General features: G+C 56.2%; 1 protein-coding gene across 1 annotated transcript in view; it reads left to right on the forward strand.

The window, feature by feature from the left end:
* The window catches only part of PLEKHG3 (pleckstrin homology and RhoGEF domain containing G3), a 40917-nt gene that overhangs the window by 22687 nt on the left and 2080 nt on the right, over positions 1-16150 (forward strand). The window contains 15 exon segments of the mRNA XM_037503502.2: positions 2679-3065; positions 3843-3940; positions 5134-5203; positions 5509-5555; positions 5661-5811; positions 5888-6019; positions 6268-6450; positions 6708-6800; positions 7033-7119; positions 7328-7361; positions 7611-7709; positions 10701-10739; positions 11120-11142; positions 12512-12628; positions 14240-15653. Of these exon segments, the coding sequence (XP_037359399.1) occupies positions 2718-3065; positions 3843-3940; positions 5134-5203; positions 5509-5555; positions 5661-5811; positions 5888-6019; positions 6268-6450; positions 6708-6800; positions 7033-7119; positions 7328-7361; positions 7611-7709; positions 10701-10739; positions 11120-11142; positions 12512-12628; positions 14240-15653 (2935 nt within the window). The 5' untranslated portion in view covers positions 2679-2717.

Below are 16150 nucleotides of genomic sequence, written 5' to 3' on the forward strand. Positions count from 1 at the left end.
TCTAGCTCTGACTTGCACTGTGAGCTCAGATGGCACTGCTGGTAGGAAGTATCAGCCAATAAATCTTCTCTTTCTTCTCATTACCCTTGTAAGTAAATCTTTTGTTAATTTCTCACTGTTAAAAAAAAAAAGAAAAGAAAACTGATATCCACCTCTGAACACTAAAGGAATTATCATGGTCAAAAAAAAAATAAAAATAAAAAAAAATTTTAAAAATAAAAATGTGAGCTTGACTTGTAGGCAGACAAACTGTTAAACAGGAGAAAAATTTTCCAAGTAGAAAAATTGCTTTAGCTCCTGGGCATGCTTGGACCCCATTCAATGTCAATGAGGTCCACAAAGAGTGACCCTCGGAATGTAGCTTTTAGAAAGAAATCTCCCCAATAGTGTGTGTGTGTGAGTGGGTGGTAACTAATCCTTTGAGGCTGTGACCTGGTCTGTTTAATCCATTTGGGACTTGGGCCTTTTCCATTTAGCCTCTCCATAGGAGTCAGCTGACCCCAGGTCTGATCTGGGAAAGGTCTGAGGCCATAAGTCCCTGCCCTGTTGTTCCAGTCAGATGGGGTGCTCCTGACTTTGCAATGTGATGTGAAAGGCACCAGCATCCCACAGAGCTGAGGAGTAAGGGCCTGCGCTGAGTTTGGGTCTTTTTCTTTGTGCTTGGATGACATGATGTTACCCTGCTGACTGGCTCTGCAGAAAGGCCCAGCTGACTAATTTTAAAGGCTCTTTTGAGGAGGGAGGAAAAAGTGGCAGTGCTGTATTTCTCAAGGGGCTCTCTAAGATACTCCTTTTACAAAGATGGTCCTGTTAACCCTCCTGGTCTTGTACCTAGTGGGAAGGGGGTGATGGAGGGCAGGTGAAGGCTGAACTGGCTCCAGTGCTGCCTCTGTGTCCTCATTTGCAAAATAAGAGGCTCATGTAGAGGACCTCGGAGGGCCAGACTCCTTGCCCCCAGCTGACAGGTGCAGTGGCAAAAGTGCTGGCTTGACAGGGGCCTGCTGTGCTGGCGTGGAGGCTGACTTTGAGCTCAGAAGCACCTATGGGTTCCCCTTCGTGATCCATGAGGGTCCCTGCCTTTATGTTACTTGGAGTCTAGGGTAGGGGGTCTCAGATTAGTTACAGTCTCACATAGTGGCTGCTACAGTGGGGGTACCCTAGAGTGCTGTAAGATTATGTCTAAGGTCCCCCATGTTTGGTTCCTGGGGAGTTTCTAGAGTGGGGGTGACTTCTAATCTGAGACCTGAGGATTGGGTATAAGAGACACAAATTGGGATGGTATGGCACTGAGAGGAAGGGGAGGAAATTGTGTCCTGAGACAGTGTTTGCAAAAGCCAGAGCTCAGGGTGCTGAGACAGAGGGGCAGAGGCACGGAAAGCCCAGACGCAAATTCAAGGGTACTGGTGATGGCATCTTCTACTTCCTTCTGGTCGCTCTGGCCTGTGGTCTAGTAGCTTCTAAGCCCCAGAACTTGGAATAGAAGGCTTTGGTCAGGGGAGGAGAGAAGGGTGCATAGGAACTTGTTTCCTGTGAAAGTAGCAACCAAATAGCTCCTGGAAAGTGGTGTCGGTGAGTCCTGGCTGTCTGGGGTGGGGTGAACATCCCTGTTCTTCCCAAAGGCCACAGCCCCTCCCATGACTTGCTATTGCAGCCTGTGAGCTGAACCATCTGCTCTGGGAATAAAGTCCACCTCAGACTGTGTTTGCCTCACCTGGGAGCAGTTTCCTGCTTGTTACTAATCTAGCTGTGCTGAGGGGTGCCTGGGCACACTCACCATGGCTCAGCTCTGGGGAATTTCCTGTGTCCTGGGAACCACAGTCAGGTGCTTGTGCCCGGGGGTGGGGGCAGGGGCAGAGGCGGGGAGTAGCGTGGGCTCTCCCTTTGCACCATCTCTTCTGCCTTCCCTCTCATTTCAGGTTCATGGTGAAGCCAGGGGTGACCCAGAGATTTTGCAATCCCAAGGGGGAGTATTACCTGCTGGCGTGTGTGCTGTCTTAGCCTCTAAGGGCCAGAGCTCACCTGTCCTTGTTTGGTGACCCTAGTGCAGGCTCCAACATGCAGGTGTTTGGAAAGCGCTTTTGACAACTCCCATTCTCTTCACTGTATTACTAGTTGATGGAGCCCGACTTGCCCTGTGCCAGGCACCGTGCTCAGAAGTGTGCCTCTAGCAGACCACACAGCCTTGGCAAGGATGGTGGGAACTACGGCCCTGAGCCCCTGACTGCTTCCCCCCCGCAGTGGGGCTGCGCTTGAGTTTCCAACAGAAGGTGCCCCTGACCACGTGCTGGCAGAGATGTTCCCTCTGCTTTTCTGGGGGCTCCAGTTTCTGAGCCCTTCATTGTCTTGGATGTGGTCTGGGAACGACAGAGCAGGGAAGGAAGGTTCCTTGGGCAATCTTGTTGATGCTCATGGACTTGGAGGGAAGGGATCACCTTGGGATTCAGAGTCATTCTTCATTGTGGGAAAATATACATAATGAAAATTTACATGTGAACCGTGTTTAGGGGTGTGGCTCAGTGTCTTTGGTACCGTTCACGCTGTACAACCAGCACCACCATCCATCAATATTTTCTTGCAAAACAGTAACTACCGCTTGCCGCCTCCCCTAGTGCCTGCCAGCCGCCCTTCTGCTTTCTGAGAGGATTCAGAGGTTTGACCCTTTGTCCATTCTGTCACAGAATCTCCCCGCGGTGCCCCTGCCAGGCAGCGATGCCAGGATGCCCGTCTCTGCCTCCCCCTGCCAAAACGGCAGCCAGGAGCGGCCGGTGAGCCTGACCTCCTCCACTTCTTCATCTGGCTCCTCCCGAGACAGCCACAGTGCCATGGAGGAACCCAGCTGCTCTGAGCCTTTGGCGGAGAACGGGGGAGGCTCTCCCCGGAACCGGCACCCCCCCAACAGCAACAACAACTCCAGCAGCTGGCTGAACATGAGGGGTCCCCTCTCCCCCTTCAATGGCCGGGGGGCAGCAGGACCCACGCACAAGCTGAGCTACCTGGGCCGAGTGGTGCGGGAAATCGTGGAGACGGAGCGCATGTACGTGCAGGACCTGCACAGCATCGTGGAGGTGAGGCCCGCCCTGCTGGGGCCTCCAAGCTCAGGTGGTCAGGGGCCTGCCCATCTCTTCCCGGGGCTGACCTCTGGCCTCCAGTCGCCCAGCTCTCTCGCATAAACCTGCTTCAGCCCTGGAAGGACAGTTCCCCTGACACCTTTGTGTCGGATGGTCGACTGCCCTTGCAATCGTGGGGAGACCTTCGTCTCCTGCCTTCCCTGAGGCTGTGGAGGAACCACACTTCCTGTGTCTCTGGGTCAGATCAATAGCTTGGGCACAGGGAAGGCAATGTGAAGATGGAGGCAGAGTCTCTCGGTTAGAAGGCCAAAGTCTAATCGAGATGTCAGCAGGATCGGTTGCTTCTGGAAGCTCTCAGTGGGAGGGTGCGTTCATGCCTCTCCTTGCTTCTGGTGCTTGCTGGCCAGCCTTGGCTGTGGGTGCATCGCCCCGATCTGCCTCCCTCTTCACAGTGCCTGCTGTGTCTCTGTGTACTCTCAGAAGGACACCAGTCATTGGACTTGGGACCGACCCTAATCCACTTTGATGTGGTCTCAAGAGCTCTAAGTGTTTACATCTGTGAAGATCCGCTTTCTAAAAAAGGTCATGCGCTGTGGTTCCCAGTGGACATTCATGGGGGGGGCTCTACCCAACCCAGTGCAGTAGGTGGTATCATCTCTTTGCTGTAAAAAGCAGTGCAGGAAAAAAGATGTGGCTCGAGGAGGTGGGGGGCCACGGCGTCATGTCATGCAGGGCGGGAGGTGGGGTCTGGGCTGAGAGCCTGTCTCCGCGCAGGACTACCTCTTGAAGATCATTGACACGCCTGGACTGCTGAAGCCAGAACAAGTTAGCGCCCTCTTTGGGAACATAGAAAGCATCTATGCACTGAACAGGTATGTGCGTGGGCCCGACGTGCTGCATTGCTGCCTGTGAGGCCCATCGTGGAGCCAGGCAGGTGCTGTGGATGTCCCTGGTCTCGCGCACTATGACGTGTGGGTCCAGGGCCTGCTCTCTGAGGGTGGAAAGGATTTCCACCCCTGTGCAGTGGGTCAGTTAGCTGCCTGCCGGATGGGGGGTGGGGGTGGGGCACCAGCTGGGGCCATGTGTCCCGGGGCTGATGTCCTTCTGCCACTCGTGGGCAATAATGCGAGGCCGTGTGCGTGTTGGGGCCACTCTGGGCCAGTGCCCCCTCAGAGGACCGCTGGACCCTTGCACGTGATGTTCTTCCCTCTGGGTTGCCCCTTTGTCCCTCTTGACTTCTCCACTTGCACATCTCTTAATTTCTTCTCCGCCTTTCCATTGACCCCAGGGGACGTCAGGGCTCCTCAGAGGGGATCCGACCTAGTAGGGGAATGCATAGGCCAGGCAAGAGGTGGTGGAGGAGGCTGAGCAACGCCTGGCGAGGCTCAGAGCAGAATTGCTCCTCGAGGGCCAGAGTGTACTGACCCTGGACCGCAGACTCCCCACGGAGTGGTGCTGACCTGGAGGAGCAGAATTTGAGGGGGTAGTGCCGACAGGATAGGACAGAGCTTATCCCAGCCCCTTAAAATGGGCAGAGGGACTTCCTGTCCCGGCTGTGCTCAATGAAGATGTTGGAGGGGGGGGGCAGGTAGGCTTAGGCAGGATGGGGTGGAGGTCTGGGAAAAGAGGAGGAGCAGGGGGGCACTGTTTCTAGGGTTTCCTATAGTGCCCCAGCTAAGGATGAGGTGTGCTGGGACTCCTCTCTCCCCCACATTCTTCTGAATTGGGGGCCTTGTTTCCTTTTGAGTCCTCACTCTCTTCTTCTCCCCTTAATCTCTGCTTTTGTGTGTTTGACTCCTGCCCACAGAGGAGCCGTGTCCCCTCCCGAGGTGGGTACTGGTGTCCCCCCTCCTTCTCTTGCTTGCCCAGCACGTGGGCCTCCTCTGCTCCCTGTCTTTCTGTGGTTGCTGCCGTGTGCAGGGCTCACGCTGAGGGTGGAAGCCGACCCTAGCATGACACCAGGGCTGCTGTGTGTCTGGGCACCAGGAAGCGGGGACAGGGGCGTGTTGGTGGCTGTGGAAGCTTCAGGCAGTCCGGGGTCTGACCGCCACTCTCCCCTACCCAGCCAGTTACTCAGAGATCTGGACAGCTGCAACAGCGACCCCGTGGCTGTGGCCCACTGCTTTGTCGAAAGGGTAAGAAGGGCTGAGTTCTTGCTCCTTGTCTTCCCTCGTTGGAGACTCAGAGAGACAGGAACCCCCAGCTTAAGAGGACTTCTGGGTCCTGGGGACCTTGCCTTGAAAGGGAATGGGGTCTGGGATGGAGTGAGGGGCTGCAGGCAGGGGGCATGTCCTGCACAGACGGGTAGGAGATGGATCTGCAGGCACGTGGGAAGGTGGGTGTGGGCAGAGTGTGTTCTGGGGTGGGGAGCCTGAGGTTGGTACCCCAGGATCACAGTCACATGGGGGTCTCCTGACAGCACTTTTTGGTCTCTCCTTAGAGCCAAGAGTTTGATATCTACACCCAGTATTGCAATAACTACCCTAAGTGAGTAACTGGATGGAGGGGAGGCAGAGCCACTGGCTGAGTTCGGAGATCCCACTTTCCCAGCCAGGTCTCCCCAGGTGCTGACAGGCCCTTGTCCCCTCCCAGCTCAGTGGCTGCCCTGACGGAGTGCATGCGGGACAAACAGCAGGCCAAGTTCTTCCGGGACCGCCAGGAGCTGCTGCAGCACTCACTGCCGTTGGGGTCCTACCTGCTAAAGCCTGTGCAGCGCATCCTCAAGTACCACCTGCTGCTCCAGGTAACCCAAGGTCATGCCAAGTTGGTGGGGGTGTGGGGGTCAGGCCAGGGCTGTTAAGTTCCTGTCTCCTGCATAGGAAATCGCCAAACATTTTGATGAAGAAGAGGAGGGCTTCGAGGTGGTAGAAGATGCCATCGACACCATGACCTGTGTGGCCTGGTACATCAATGACATGAAGAGGAGGCACGAGCATGCAGTTCGGCTCCAGGTGCCCTGGGCTGGTGGCTGGAGGGACATAAGGGGTCAGGCTGAGCAGGGCATGGGAGGTGGGGGACGTGGCTGCTTTGCTGGTGTGAGCTGTGGGGTCGTGTCTTGTGGGGAGAGAGTCTCTGGGGGGGACCCTGTGGCAGCATGTGTGTGTGGGGACCTAAGTGGTAGCTGGGTCTGTGGAGCTTCTTGGGGCCCAGTAGGGTCATGGACAACCTCACCCTTGGGGTTGGGGCTTCTCTGCTGCAGGAGATTCAGTCCCTGCTTATCAACTGGAAGGGGCCAGACCTGACCATCTATGGGGAGCTCGTCCTGGAGGGCACATTCCGCGTGCATCGCGTGCGCAATGAGAGGACCTTCTTTCTCTTTGACAAAGCACTGCTCATCACCAAGAAGCGGGGCGATCACTTTGTCTACAAGGGTCACATCCCGGTAACGAGGCTGCCGCTGTCTCCTCTGCTGCCTCCCCACCAGCCCTCCAGCCCTCCTGCTTTCTCCCTTCCTTCTCCCATTTCCCAGGGGCCTGGGCTCCTCTCCCTGTCCTCTTCATCAGCCCTGGCTGCTGTGGATACAGCTCCATCCTGAGATTATTCTCCCTGCCTCCCTCGAAAGCTTCAGGGACTGGGGACCCTGTGCCCTAGGTAGTCTGCCCCCCATCTTGTGCTTGACTGCCCTCTCCCTGTGTCCAGTGCTCCTCCCTGATGCTGATTGAGAGCACCAGAGACTCCCTGTGCTTCACCGTCACCCACTACAAGCACAGCAAGCAGCAGTACAATATCCAGGTACAGGTGGGCCGGGCCAAGGAACTGGCTGCGGCCAGAACTTGCCTCCCCAGCTCTCTTAGCTGCGCCAAGCCTCACTGTCTCCCTCTGGAAGGTGGGATCCTTGTGGGCACCTCTTGAGCTTCTCCTGAGGAGTCAAGGAAACCCCAGCACAGCCCTTTTTTCCACCTCTGCCCCCACTTTGTGGCTTCAGGCCTGTGACAATAACCTCCCTCTCCCTTGGCCCACTTAGGCCAGAACAGTGGAGGAGAAACGGAACTGGACTCATCACATCAAGAGGCTCATCCTGGAGAACCACCATACCACCATCCCCCAGAAGGTGAGCTCCCACTGCCCCCACGCCTGGCTTGGCTACCTCTCAGAGCCCTTCTGGGGCCTCAACTTCTGGATGATGTTTCCATTGGACAGCCACGGGCCTCAGTGCAGCACTGTGGGGTATCCCTGTGTGGCAAGAGTGTGTCCTTGGGCCGAGGGAAGTAAAGGACTCACAGCCAGGTACTAACCAGCTGCGTTTCCTTCTCTTCCAGGCCAAGGAAGCCATCTTGGAAATGGATTCTTACTGTAAGTGTATCCTTTCTGCTGATTTATCCTCATTGCGTGCTTTTGTAGGCCAGGCTGCATCTGCGGGAAGCTTTGCCTGATGCTTTTATTCCAGGGTGGGACTCTGTGCCTGCACATTGCAAGATGGAAGAGGAGGAGGGTGCTCCCCTGGAGCTGGGTGGGGGGCAGAGGTGTGGTTGGGTACCGGCACAGAGTCTTGGCCAAGGCTGATGTTATTCCAAAAGCCTGATTGTCTTCCTCCTGGTGCAGATCCCAATCGGTACCGTTATAGTCCAGAGCGGCTGAAGAAAGCCTGGTCCTCACAGGATGAGGTGTCCACCCACGCGCGCCAGGGGCGCCGGCAGTCTGGTAAGCGAAGGGCTGTGTGTGGTATAGAGGGGCCTCTTCAAGGGGCCTTTACTGTATAGGTGGGAACTATACCAGGGGTATAGTAGCAGCAGTACCAGGGGCCAGTTCTTGCCTGTTGGGAAATCCTGGCCAAGGCAGGATGCGGGGTGCACTGGAGGGGTCAGTGGGTATGTGGAGCATCGTCTCTCTGTGCTGGTGCTGCCCCCACCAGGCCCTTCCATGCCCACCGTGGTTGGGCGGGCAGCCCACCTTTCCCAAGACCCGAGGAATGCCGTCCACTCAGGCCTTGGTACCCCTTCTTAACTCCTTCCTGGACACAGTCTGGAATCAGCCAGGAAAAATGCTTGGACATCATGGATGGTCCCCAGCCAGGTTCAGTGGAGCAGAAGGAGGATGTGAGGAAAACAAGTTAGACTTCAAGTGGCACCAAATCCAGACGGGAAATATTTACTTTGGGTCTCAGGGAAAAATTCCGTTTTCCGCTCCTGGGTTGTTTTCTTCCATGACTGGCCTTGCTGCCATGGCCTTAGTGGAATGAATCGTCTATTTAAAAAGAGAAAACCTTGAGTCTCTTCTTAGCTCCCGTGGTATTGCGTGTGTGTTTCTGTGTCTGTTTTCACTCTGCCCATCAGTCTGGGGCCCAGGGGCAGATTGGACTCCAGCAGGCTATCTGTCAAACTCAGGCACCAGGTGGGAGCTGGGGTCAGAGCTACCTCAGAGGCCCCGGGAGAGACAGGGAGCACTGTCCTGGCTGGGATCTCTGAGGTGCACTGGGCTATGATGGGCTGTGACCGAGGGGGCCCCAACAACTGTGTGGACTGATTAATTGGCTTCGATCTTCTAGAAGATCGTTCTTATGGTTTTGTTTTGTTTGGTAAGGCTCCTGATAGATCTCGAGTCCTACGCGGACTTGCCGTGGTTGCAGAAATTTTATGGGGCCAGTGTTAAAAGCCTAATAAGTAGGGGGTGTTCTTTTATAAGTCTGTGGTTTTTTTTCTTTTCCTTGCTTCTCCTTTCTCTTCTGGTGCCGCCAGCCCTCCCCATCAACTCGCATAGCTTTGAGTCAGAAGCTGCTGGCACACGGATGTGTCTAGTAAGTGCCGGCCGTGGTGCCGGTGGTAGCAGCGGTGACAGTGCCTGTCACAGCATCATCTAAACGGTAGCTGTCCAGGCACGTGGGAAGGGAGCTGTTTTAGAGCTACACATTCCATACCGCTAGACCTTAGCCTGCAAACATTAAGAGTTGGGTTTTACTTGTTGTGGTGGTTTTTTTTTTTTAAGTTTTTTTTTTTTTTTTAATAGAGGCATGTTTTATTTATTTATTTATTTATACAAGCACTGGGTACAGTCAGAAGTGCGGGAGGGTGAGAGAATTCACCAGAGCCAGAGCGGGGAGCAGAGCAGGCAGAAGGACCGAAGGACACTGCTGAGGGGAGCAGCGGGCAGCAGGAGAGGTCTGCGCGCCATGCTGGACTCTCCTCTGGTGGCCGGGGAGCAGCCAGGGATCGAACCGGTGCCGCAGAGGCCGTGGGCAGCTTCGCAACCCAGCGCTCAACCGCTGCGCCACCCGGGAGGCCCTTGTTTTTGTGTTTTAGCTGTAACCATTATGAAACAGATATCTTTCTAAAAATGCTTAAATTCTTGAGCCTTTTTAAGGTAGAGGATGTTGACGACAGTGCACCTTTTCCTTTCCCGGCCTGGGTGCAGTGGCGTCACTGTATGCGGGGACAGCCTCCTTGCTCGAGGCTCCAGGGCCCCCAAGGGCAGGTAGGATGGTGGTTGCCATAGAGACAGCTAGCATTTGAGGTGTGTGTCCATCTTTACATGGCAAAGTGTTACTCTCATCTGCCCCAGCACGCTTGCCTGTAGCAGCCCTCCTTGCCGTCTTCTGTTTGCTAGAAGTCAGTTGGTTAAACTTCTGAGAAGCATGTGTCAAAGCAGGCCAGGAAGTCACTGGAGGGAGGATGGGCCAGTGCAGGTCCTCTTCTCTGATGGCCTCTGGGCCTTCTCTGCCGCCTCCTTCCAGAAAGCTGAGATGGGCAGATAAGGACACTATGTGGATAAGTAAGGCACTGTTGTCATCACTTGTCGCTTGTTTAATATTCTGGATTACACGTCTTGAAATGAAATGAAAGAATAGAGCATTTTATGTTTAATGAAAGAATAGAGCATTTTATGTTTCTCATTTAAAAAACTGGATGTTCACTTAAGTGTGCACAGAGAGTACGAGCACACTGGAGTGTGCACTGCTCGGGGAACAAAGTTCTGTAACATGCTGTCCTGCCCAGGAACAGGAGTTTCCTTCTGACGCCACGTTTATAGTGGTCTCCCCCTTAGGGACAAGGTTGGCTCCCCCTTAGGGACAAGACACGTCCCTTGAGGCAGTGTCCTCTCACCTGCCTGTTTGTCTCAGGTCTGTCTCTGAAAGGGCTGGGGTACAAGGTGGTGACACCGTCGGCCTAACGGATGTGTTTTTTATCCCGTCCCCAGAGCCTGGCCAGTCCCTGCACAGCCGGGTAACACTCCCCAGCGGGCAGCGAGGCTTCATGGTGCCAGGCCTTAAGGGCCGTAGAAAGTCGGGTGCGACCTCTGCTTTCCAGCCTGGGCGCTGTGAGGGGCTTGGTGTTGGGCGCAGCTAATGTGCTGAAGTGCTCCTTTCAGGGAGGGGGTAGCCTGCTTGAGATGCAGCCAGGGCCCTCTGGAGCCATGGCTGGTCTGGTCGGTGGGATGGGTACAGAGTGGGTTGTGGCTCCAGAACTGAAGAAGGCAGGGGTGGGCTGACGCAGGGGTGTGGGCAGAGCTGCTCCTGGGGGCTGCTGGTTCTTGAGGCCCCTGGGGCAGGGTGGGAGTGGCCTCACTCAGGCCCTCCAGCTGTGCGGCTCCAAGCCAGAGTGGACTTTGAGCTGGTGATGGGCCGGTGGTTCTGTGAGCATGGGGCCTGCACGGCTGTTTTCAGACCTGCTCTCACTCTCTAATTTCTTTGTTCCTCAGAGCCCACCAGACACTTGCTGAGGCAACTCAGTGAGAAAGGTGAGTGTAGGAGGGGTGGGCGGGAAGTGAAAAAGGTAACACGTGGGTGGGGTGTAGAGGACAGTTTTAAGGGGGGGCTCTGCCTCTGTTCCTCCCTTGAATGCACTTCACCCCATGCGGTCTGGGTAGAGGGTTTGAGGCCCCCCACCCTGCACACACCTTGTACCTGGTATTCAGTAACAGCAGGAGCAATCAGGCCTATGCCATTCTGTATCGCCCCACCCCAGGAGGCTGGGGTGAAGGTCCTGGGATTTAGGGCCCCTGGTGAGACCTTCCCCAAGGGCCTCTGGGCTCTTTCTCTGGCTTATGAATCTCCCCTCTTCTCCTCCCCAACCCCTCTCCACCCCATTGTCCATGCTGGGACCCTTCGGTGGCTGCAGCAACCAGAGCAGCAGGAATGAAGGTAAGGCCAGTGGGCGGAGGATACTGACCGTGCAGAGGTGGGTGGGACCTCCCGGCCAGCCCCCTGAGCGCTCATTATCTTTAGTCATTCAGCAAATACCTGTCAGTCACCTGCTGTGTGCCAGGCCCTGTGTCATGAGGGTCACAGAGATGAATCAGCCATGGCCCTTGTCCCGGGGGCCCCTCCTTACCCTTTTCCTGGATGGCACCCTGGTAGTGAGTGGCCTGCCCAGTCTAGAATCTCTCATTTTTCCCTCTGGGGCAGGCAGGCCTCTCTCGGTCTTGAGTTCCTAGCCAGGTGCTGGTCCTAGCTTCCCACCTGAGACCTGCCCTGTCCTTCCCTGCACTCCCCACCCCCTTACCCTCACTGGACCCCGTGGACACCAGGGACGGGTGACTACGTGTGACTTTCTCTGTGAAACCTCCCCACCCCACTGACCACTACCAGGAGGAGGGGAGGTTGCCCAGAGGCCCGTCACAGTGGTCTTGTGCTCTTGGACAGCATGCGGGCAGTGCCGGCACTCTCCTGGACTTTGGGCAGCACCCCCATACTCCGGGCCTGCAGTCGGAAGCTGAGGGGGCTGCCCAGGAGGAGCAGGAGGAGGAGGAGGAGGAGGAGGAGGTGGTGGAGGAGGAGGAGGAGGAAGAGCAGGCCTTTCAGGTCTCTCTGGAGGCCCTGGCAGGGCATGAAGGCAGCAAGAAGGGGCCTGGGCCGGAGCCCCCAGGCTCAGAGGAGGAGGAGGAGGAGGAGAGCCTGGCAGTGGCGGAGCAGGTAGCCGACTTTGCCAGCTCCCTGCTGGCCGCCCTCCACTGCTGGCACTATCGGGCCAACGCTTTACTTTTCTCCCGGGGCGCTATGGTGAGGTGTCTCTTTGATCTCCCCTCCTCCTTGCATGTTCCCTGGCACGTGCATGCCCATCCAAGAGGCCCCTTCCTGCCCCTCTCCCCGCCCCTGTTCTTGTCTTTTACTCCTGCCATCAGCACTTCTTAACCCCTCGCTCGCTTTCACGCCCTAGTGAGTCCCTGGCATGTGCGGTTCCAGTACTGGGCGCTAACCAATGTACTACCCAAATAGCATGACTAGTGGGGTGGGGGCTGTGGGGCAGGGGAGGAGCCGGTAAGGGGTAGGAGACGGTGGGAGGGGGGCAGGAGGAGGGTCTGGTGGGTTGGCTTGTCCAAGGCTGCATGCCTGACAGGGGTTTCTGGGCCCCCTGCAGTCCATGTGGACTGTGGAATGGCTCCGGGCCAAGGTTGGCTCTCAGTGCACCCCAGCCCCCTCAGGGCTCAGTAGGTGCTACCTGTGTGGGGACCCAGAAGGCACCAGTTCCCAGTTGGCCTGGGATCTGACTTAGGCCCTCTGCTTGCTGCAGGGGAAGGGGCGCAGGGAGTCTGAAGGCCCCAAGAGCTGCCGAAGGCCCAGCGGCCGGTCTCCGACCACCAGTGCTGAGAAGCGCATGAGCGTAGAGTCTGTCTCTTCCCTGCCGGAGGTGAGTAGCCTGTAGTCAGAAGGGGGATACTATAGGGGTACCTGGAACCCAGTTCTCCAGGCCTGCAGGTGGGGCTTTCAAGTATGGTATCTCCCATTGGGCCCATGGGAGCAGGGATTCCCTATTGCCCAGGGCTCTCAGCCCTTCAGGAAGTCTGTCTGGCCCGTGGGCGTGCATGGCTTGGTGAATAGACAGCATCTTCCCTGACTTAGAAACAGGGGTGCAGTGGAAGTGACTCATATTTTGGCCAGGCTGCCTTGTCAGCAGGCCAGACATTTAAATTGTGCCTGTGCCCACCTGGACAGAGGGGAGGGCATTGATGCCTAGCAGACGCCATCGCTGTGTCGAATTTTTTCTTCTTTCTCCTGTTCCCTATAATAGTTATAGAAGGGAGAAGGAGGCTCAGCGAGGTCAGGTGGTAGTGCCAGACTCTGGGCATCTTCTGAGGGGCAGAGCTGAGATCAGACTTGGGTCCATGAGTCAGAAGCCCACGCACCTCTACCTGCCACCCTGTGGGTCAGGTGAATGGAGTCCTTTGCTTTCCTGGAGTTACAAGGAGAAGGTAATGAGGCCTAGACCTCAGGGTGGGCCCCGGCCAGGACAAGACTGAGAAACTTGGATGGCATTGAGAATAGAAGGCAAGGCACATGTGTAATTTCAAATTTGCTTATAGCCATGTTAAAAATGATTTAACCCAATATATCCAAATGTATCATTTCAATATGTAATCAATGTTACAAACTATTAATCAGATACTTGGAACGAGTCTTTCTAATCTGCTGTGTATTTGCCCTTACAGCAGTTCTCAGTTTGACCTGGGCACATTTTGGGTGCTCGCAAGCCAGTGGTGGCTGGTGTGTTGGCCAGTGCAGGTCTAGATTATGGGTCCTCCTGTGCATAGTCTGGACTAAAACAAATAGAATCAGGCCTGATTGCTTAAGAGTATTTGATCATCTCCCAAAAAAACTCTGGAAAGCTGCCCATGCCAGCCCCTTTCATGGTTCAGATGATTTTAAGGTGGTCAAGAGGGAATTCTCAAATTCACTTCTTTCCTTGTGCATCTGCTTGGGCATTTGCACGCATGGTCACGGAGGCGGACTGCCCGGGCAGACTCCCAGGCCTCACTGAGAGGATTCTAGAACATGGTCCTGGGGCCCCTGGACCTGACCCACATGGGAAGTTGGAATGGCCTCTCCTGTGGCTCAGACCTGGGCTTGAACACAGAACAGCCTCACGGGGGAAGCCTCCAGGGCTTTAGGGAACTGCCTGCCATCGGCAGGGAGACCTGTGTCATGCCTCTGGCCCTGTGTTGCGTGTTCCTGCCTGTTCCTGTAGTTCCTATACAGGTTGCCCCTGAGCCCTGAGCAGTGACCTCTCTCCACCCCATTTATGTTCCGAGGATTCTCCCTGGGTCTGAGGACGTGGGCACCCAGCTTCAGGTTGACTAAAGGGACCCTGTTGCATTCCTCTCCTTAAGCACCTGTGGCCCCTCTCTTAAGTCAGCTTGTGCTGACTGCTGGGGGCCCTGAACTGCAGCCCTTCCCTGGTGTCCCTCATGCCTCGGGTCGCATGAGGGAGGGTTTGGCTCACACAAGCTGTCTTGCTACCCAGGCTGACCCTGACCCAGAGCCCTGGACAGAGCGAGAAGTGTTTGCCGCCGTGGAAGGTGCCAGCACTGAAGAGATGCCCTCAGACACAGAGTCTCCTGGAGTCCTAGAAGCACAGCTTGATGTTCACCAGGGGCTTTTGGGGCTGGACCACCCGGGTGACATGGCGGACTTCATGGTGGCTGAGAGCACTGAGGATCTTAAGCCTCTGAGCAGTGAGGAGGAGGAGGAGGAAATCGGGGCCACTCAGGAGCCCGAGAGCCTGCTGCCACCCTCTGTGCTGGACCAGGCCAGTGTCATTGCTGAGCGGTTCGTCAGCACCCTTTCTCGGCGGAGCAGCCTGGCGCTGGAGGATGGCAAGTCCAGTGGCTTTGGGACCCCAAGGCTGAGCAGCCGGAGCAGCAGTGTGGTCAGCCTGGAAGGCAGCGAGAAGGGCCTGGCCCCGCGTGGGGGCACCACAGAGTCCCTCAGCTCTCAGCTCCCCCCAGAAGTGGACATGACTATGGCGGAGGCCACAGAGAATGGCTCTTCTGTCAATGGAACAGAACCCCCAAGCCCAGGCTGCCCAGTGGAGCCCGACAGGTCTTCTTGCAAGAAGAAGGAGTCGATGCTGTCCACCCGAGACCGGCTGTTGCTGGACAAAATCAAGAGCTACTATGAAAATGCAGAGCACCACGATGCGGGCTTTAGTGTCCGGCGCCGGGAGAGCCTTTCCTACATCCCCAAAGGGCTGGTGAGAAACTCCGTGTCCAGGTTCAACAACCTTCCCAGGCCAGATCCAGAGCCAAGAGCTCCGCTGGGGCCCAAGAGGCAGGTTGGCTCCCGGCCGGCTTCCTGGGCCCTGTTTGATCTTCCAGGACCAGATCAGGCAGGGCCTGAGGACCCCGCTCCTATCACTGATGCTGAGTTCCGCCCCTCTTCGGAAATTGTGAAGATCTGGGAGGGGATGGAATCTTCCACTGGGAGCCCTCGCAAGGGGCCAGGCCAAGGCCAGTCCAATGGTTTTGATATGCATGAGCCACTCTTCATCCTAGAGGAGCATGAGCTGGGAGCCATCACCGAGGAGTCAGCCACGGCCTCTCCGGAGAGTACTTCCCCCACCGAGAGGCCTAGTCCGGCCTGCCTGGCCCGGGAGCTGAAGGAGCTGGTAAAAGAGCTGAGCAGCAGCGCCCAGGGGGAGCTGGTGACTCCACTGCACCCCCGGATTGTGCAGCTCTCCCACATGATAGATGGCCACGTGAGTGAGCGAGTCAAGAACAAGGTTTACCAGCTGGCCCGCCAGTACAGCCTCAGGATCAAGAGCAAGTCAGCGCCAGCCAGGCCGCCGCTGCAGTGGCAAAAGGTTTCTCCTGAAAGGGATGGGAAGAGTGCCTCCGCCCCGCACCTGCAGGAGGAAGCTGGAGCACCGGGGGACAAAGGTACAATGATGGGAGCGGGAGGAGGCCCTGCCCACAAGTCAGGGGATGGAAGACCCTTTAAAGAGCCACCTGATTCCTGGGGAGAGTGACCCCTAAAGAGCCTCTACCAAAGAGAAGGCTAGACCCCTCCCCAAAGGGCCAAGCCCCATAATAGGCCAAGCCTGCAACCCTGGTAAACGCCTTCCACTGCCCTCCCCAGCCCTTTCTATGGAGCAGAGACCTGTGAGGAAATGAGGCCATGACTCCCTCTTTTCAGAGAGCAGAAGCTGTCATCTTTTCCTTTGATTCCTCACCTCTTTTCTCCATTCTTCCTGTTTCTTCCTTCATTCTTCCTATAAAGGGCCATGCGTAGTAAATGAGATTTCTCATTTTGAAGATTTTCTCTTCTGTAACACCCCACACCCTCACAGCCAGCCTTGCCTGGACAGTGGGTTGAAGGCACTTCAGAGCCCTCCTCTCTCCCCTCCTGCCCAGGACTCAGGCTGCACTCTCTCCTC

This window comes from Talpa occidentalis, unplaced genomic scaffold, assembly GCF_014898055.3.
Source record: "Talpa occidentalis isolate TD23 unplaced genomic scaffold, MPIMG_talOcc4v2.1 talOcc4.11, whole genome shotgun sequence".
Lineage (NCBI taxonomy): Eukaryota > Metazoa > Chordata > Mammalia > Eulipotyphla > Talpidae > Talpa > Talpa occidentalis.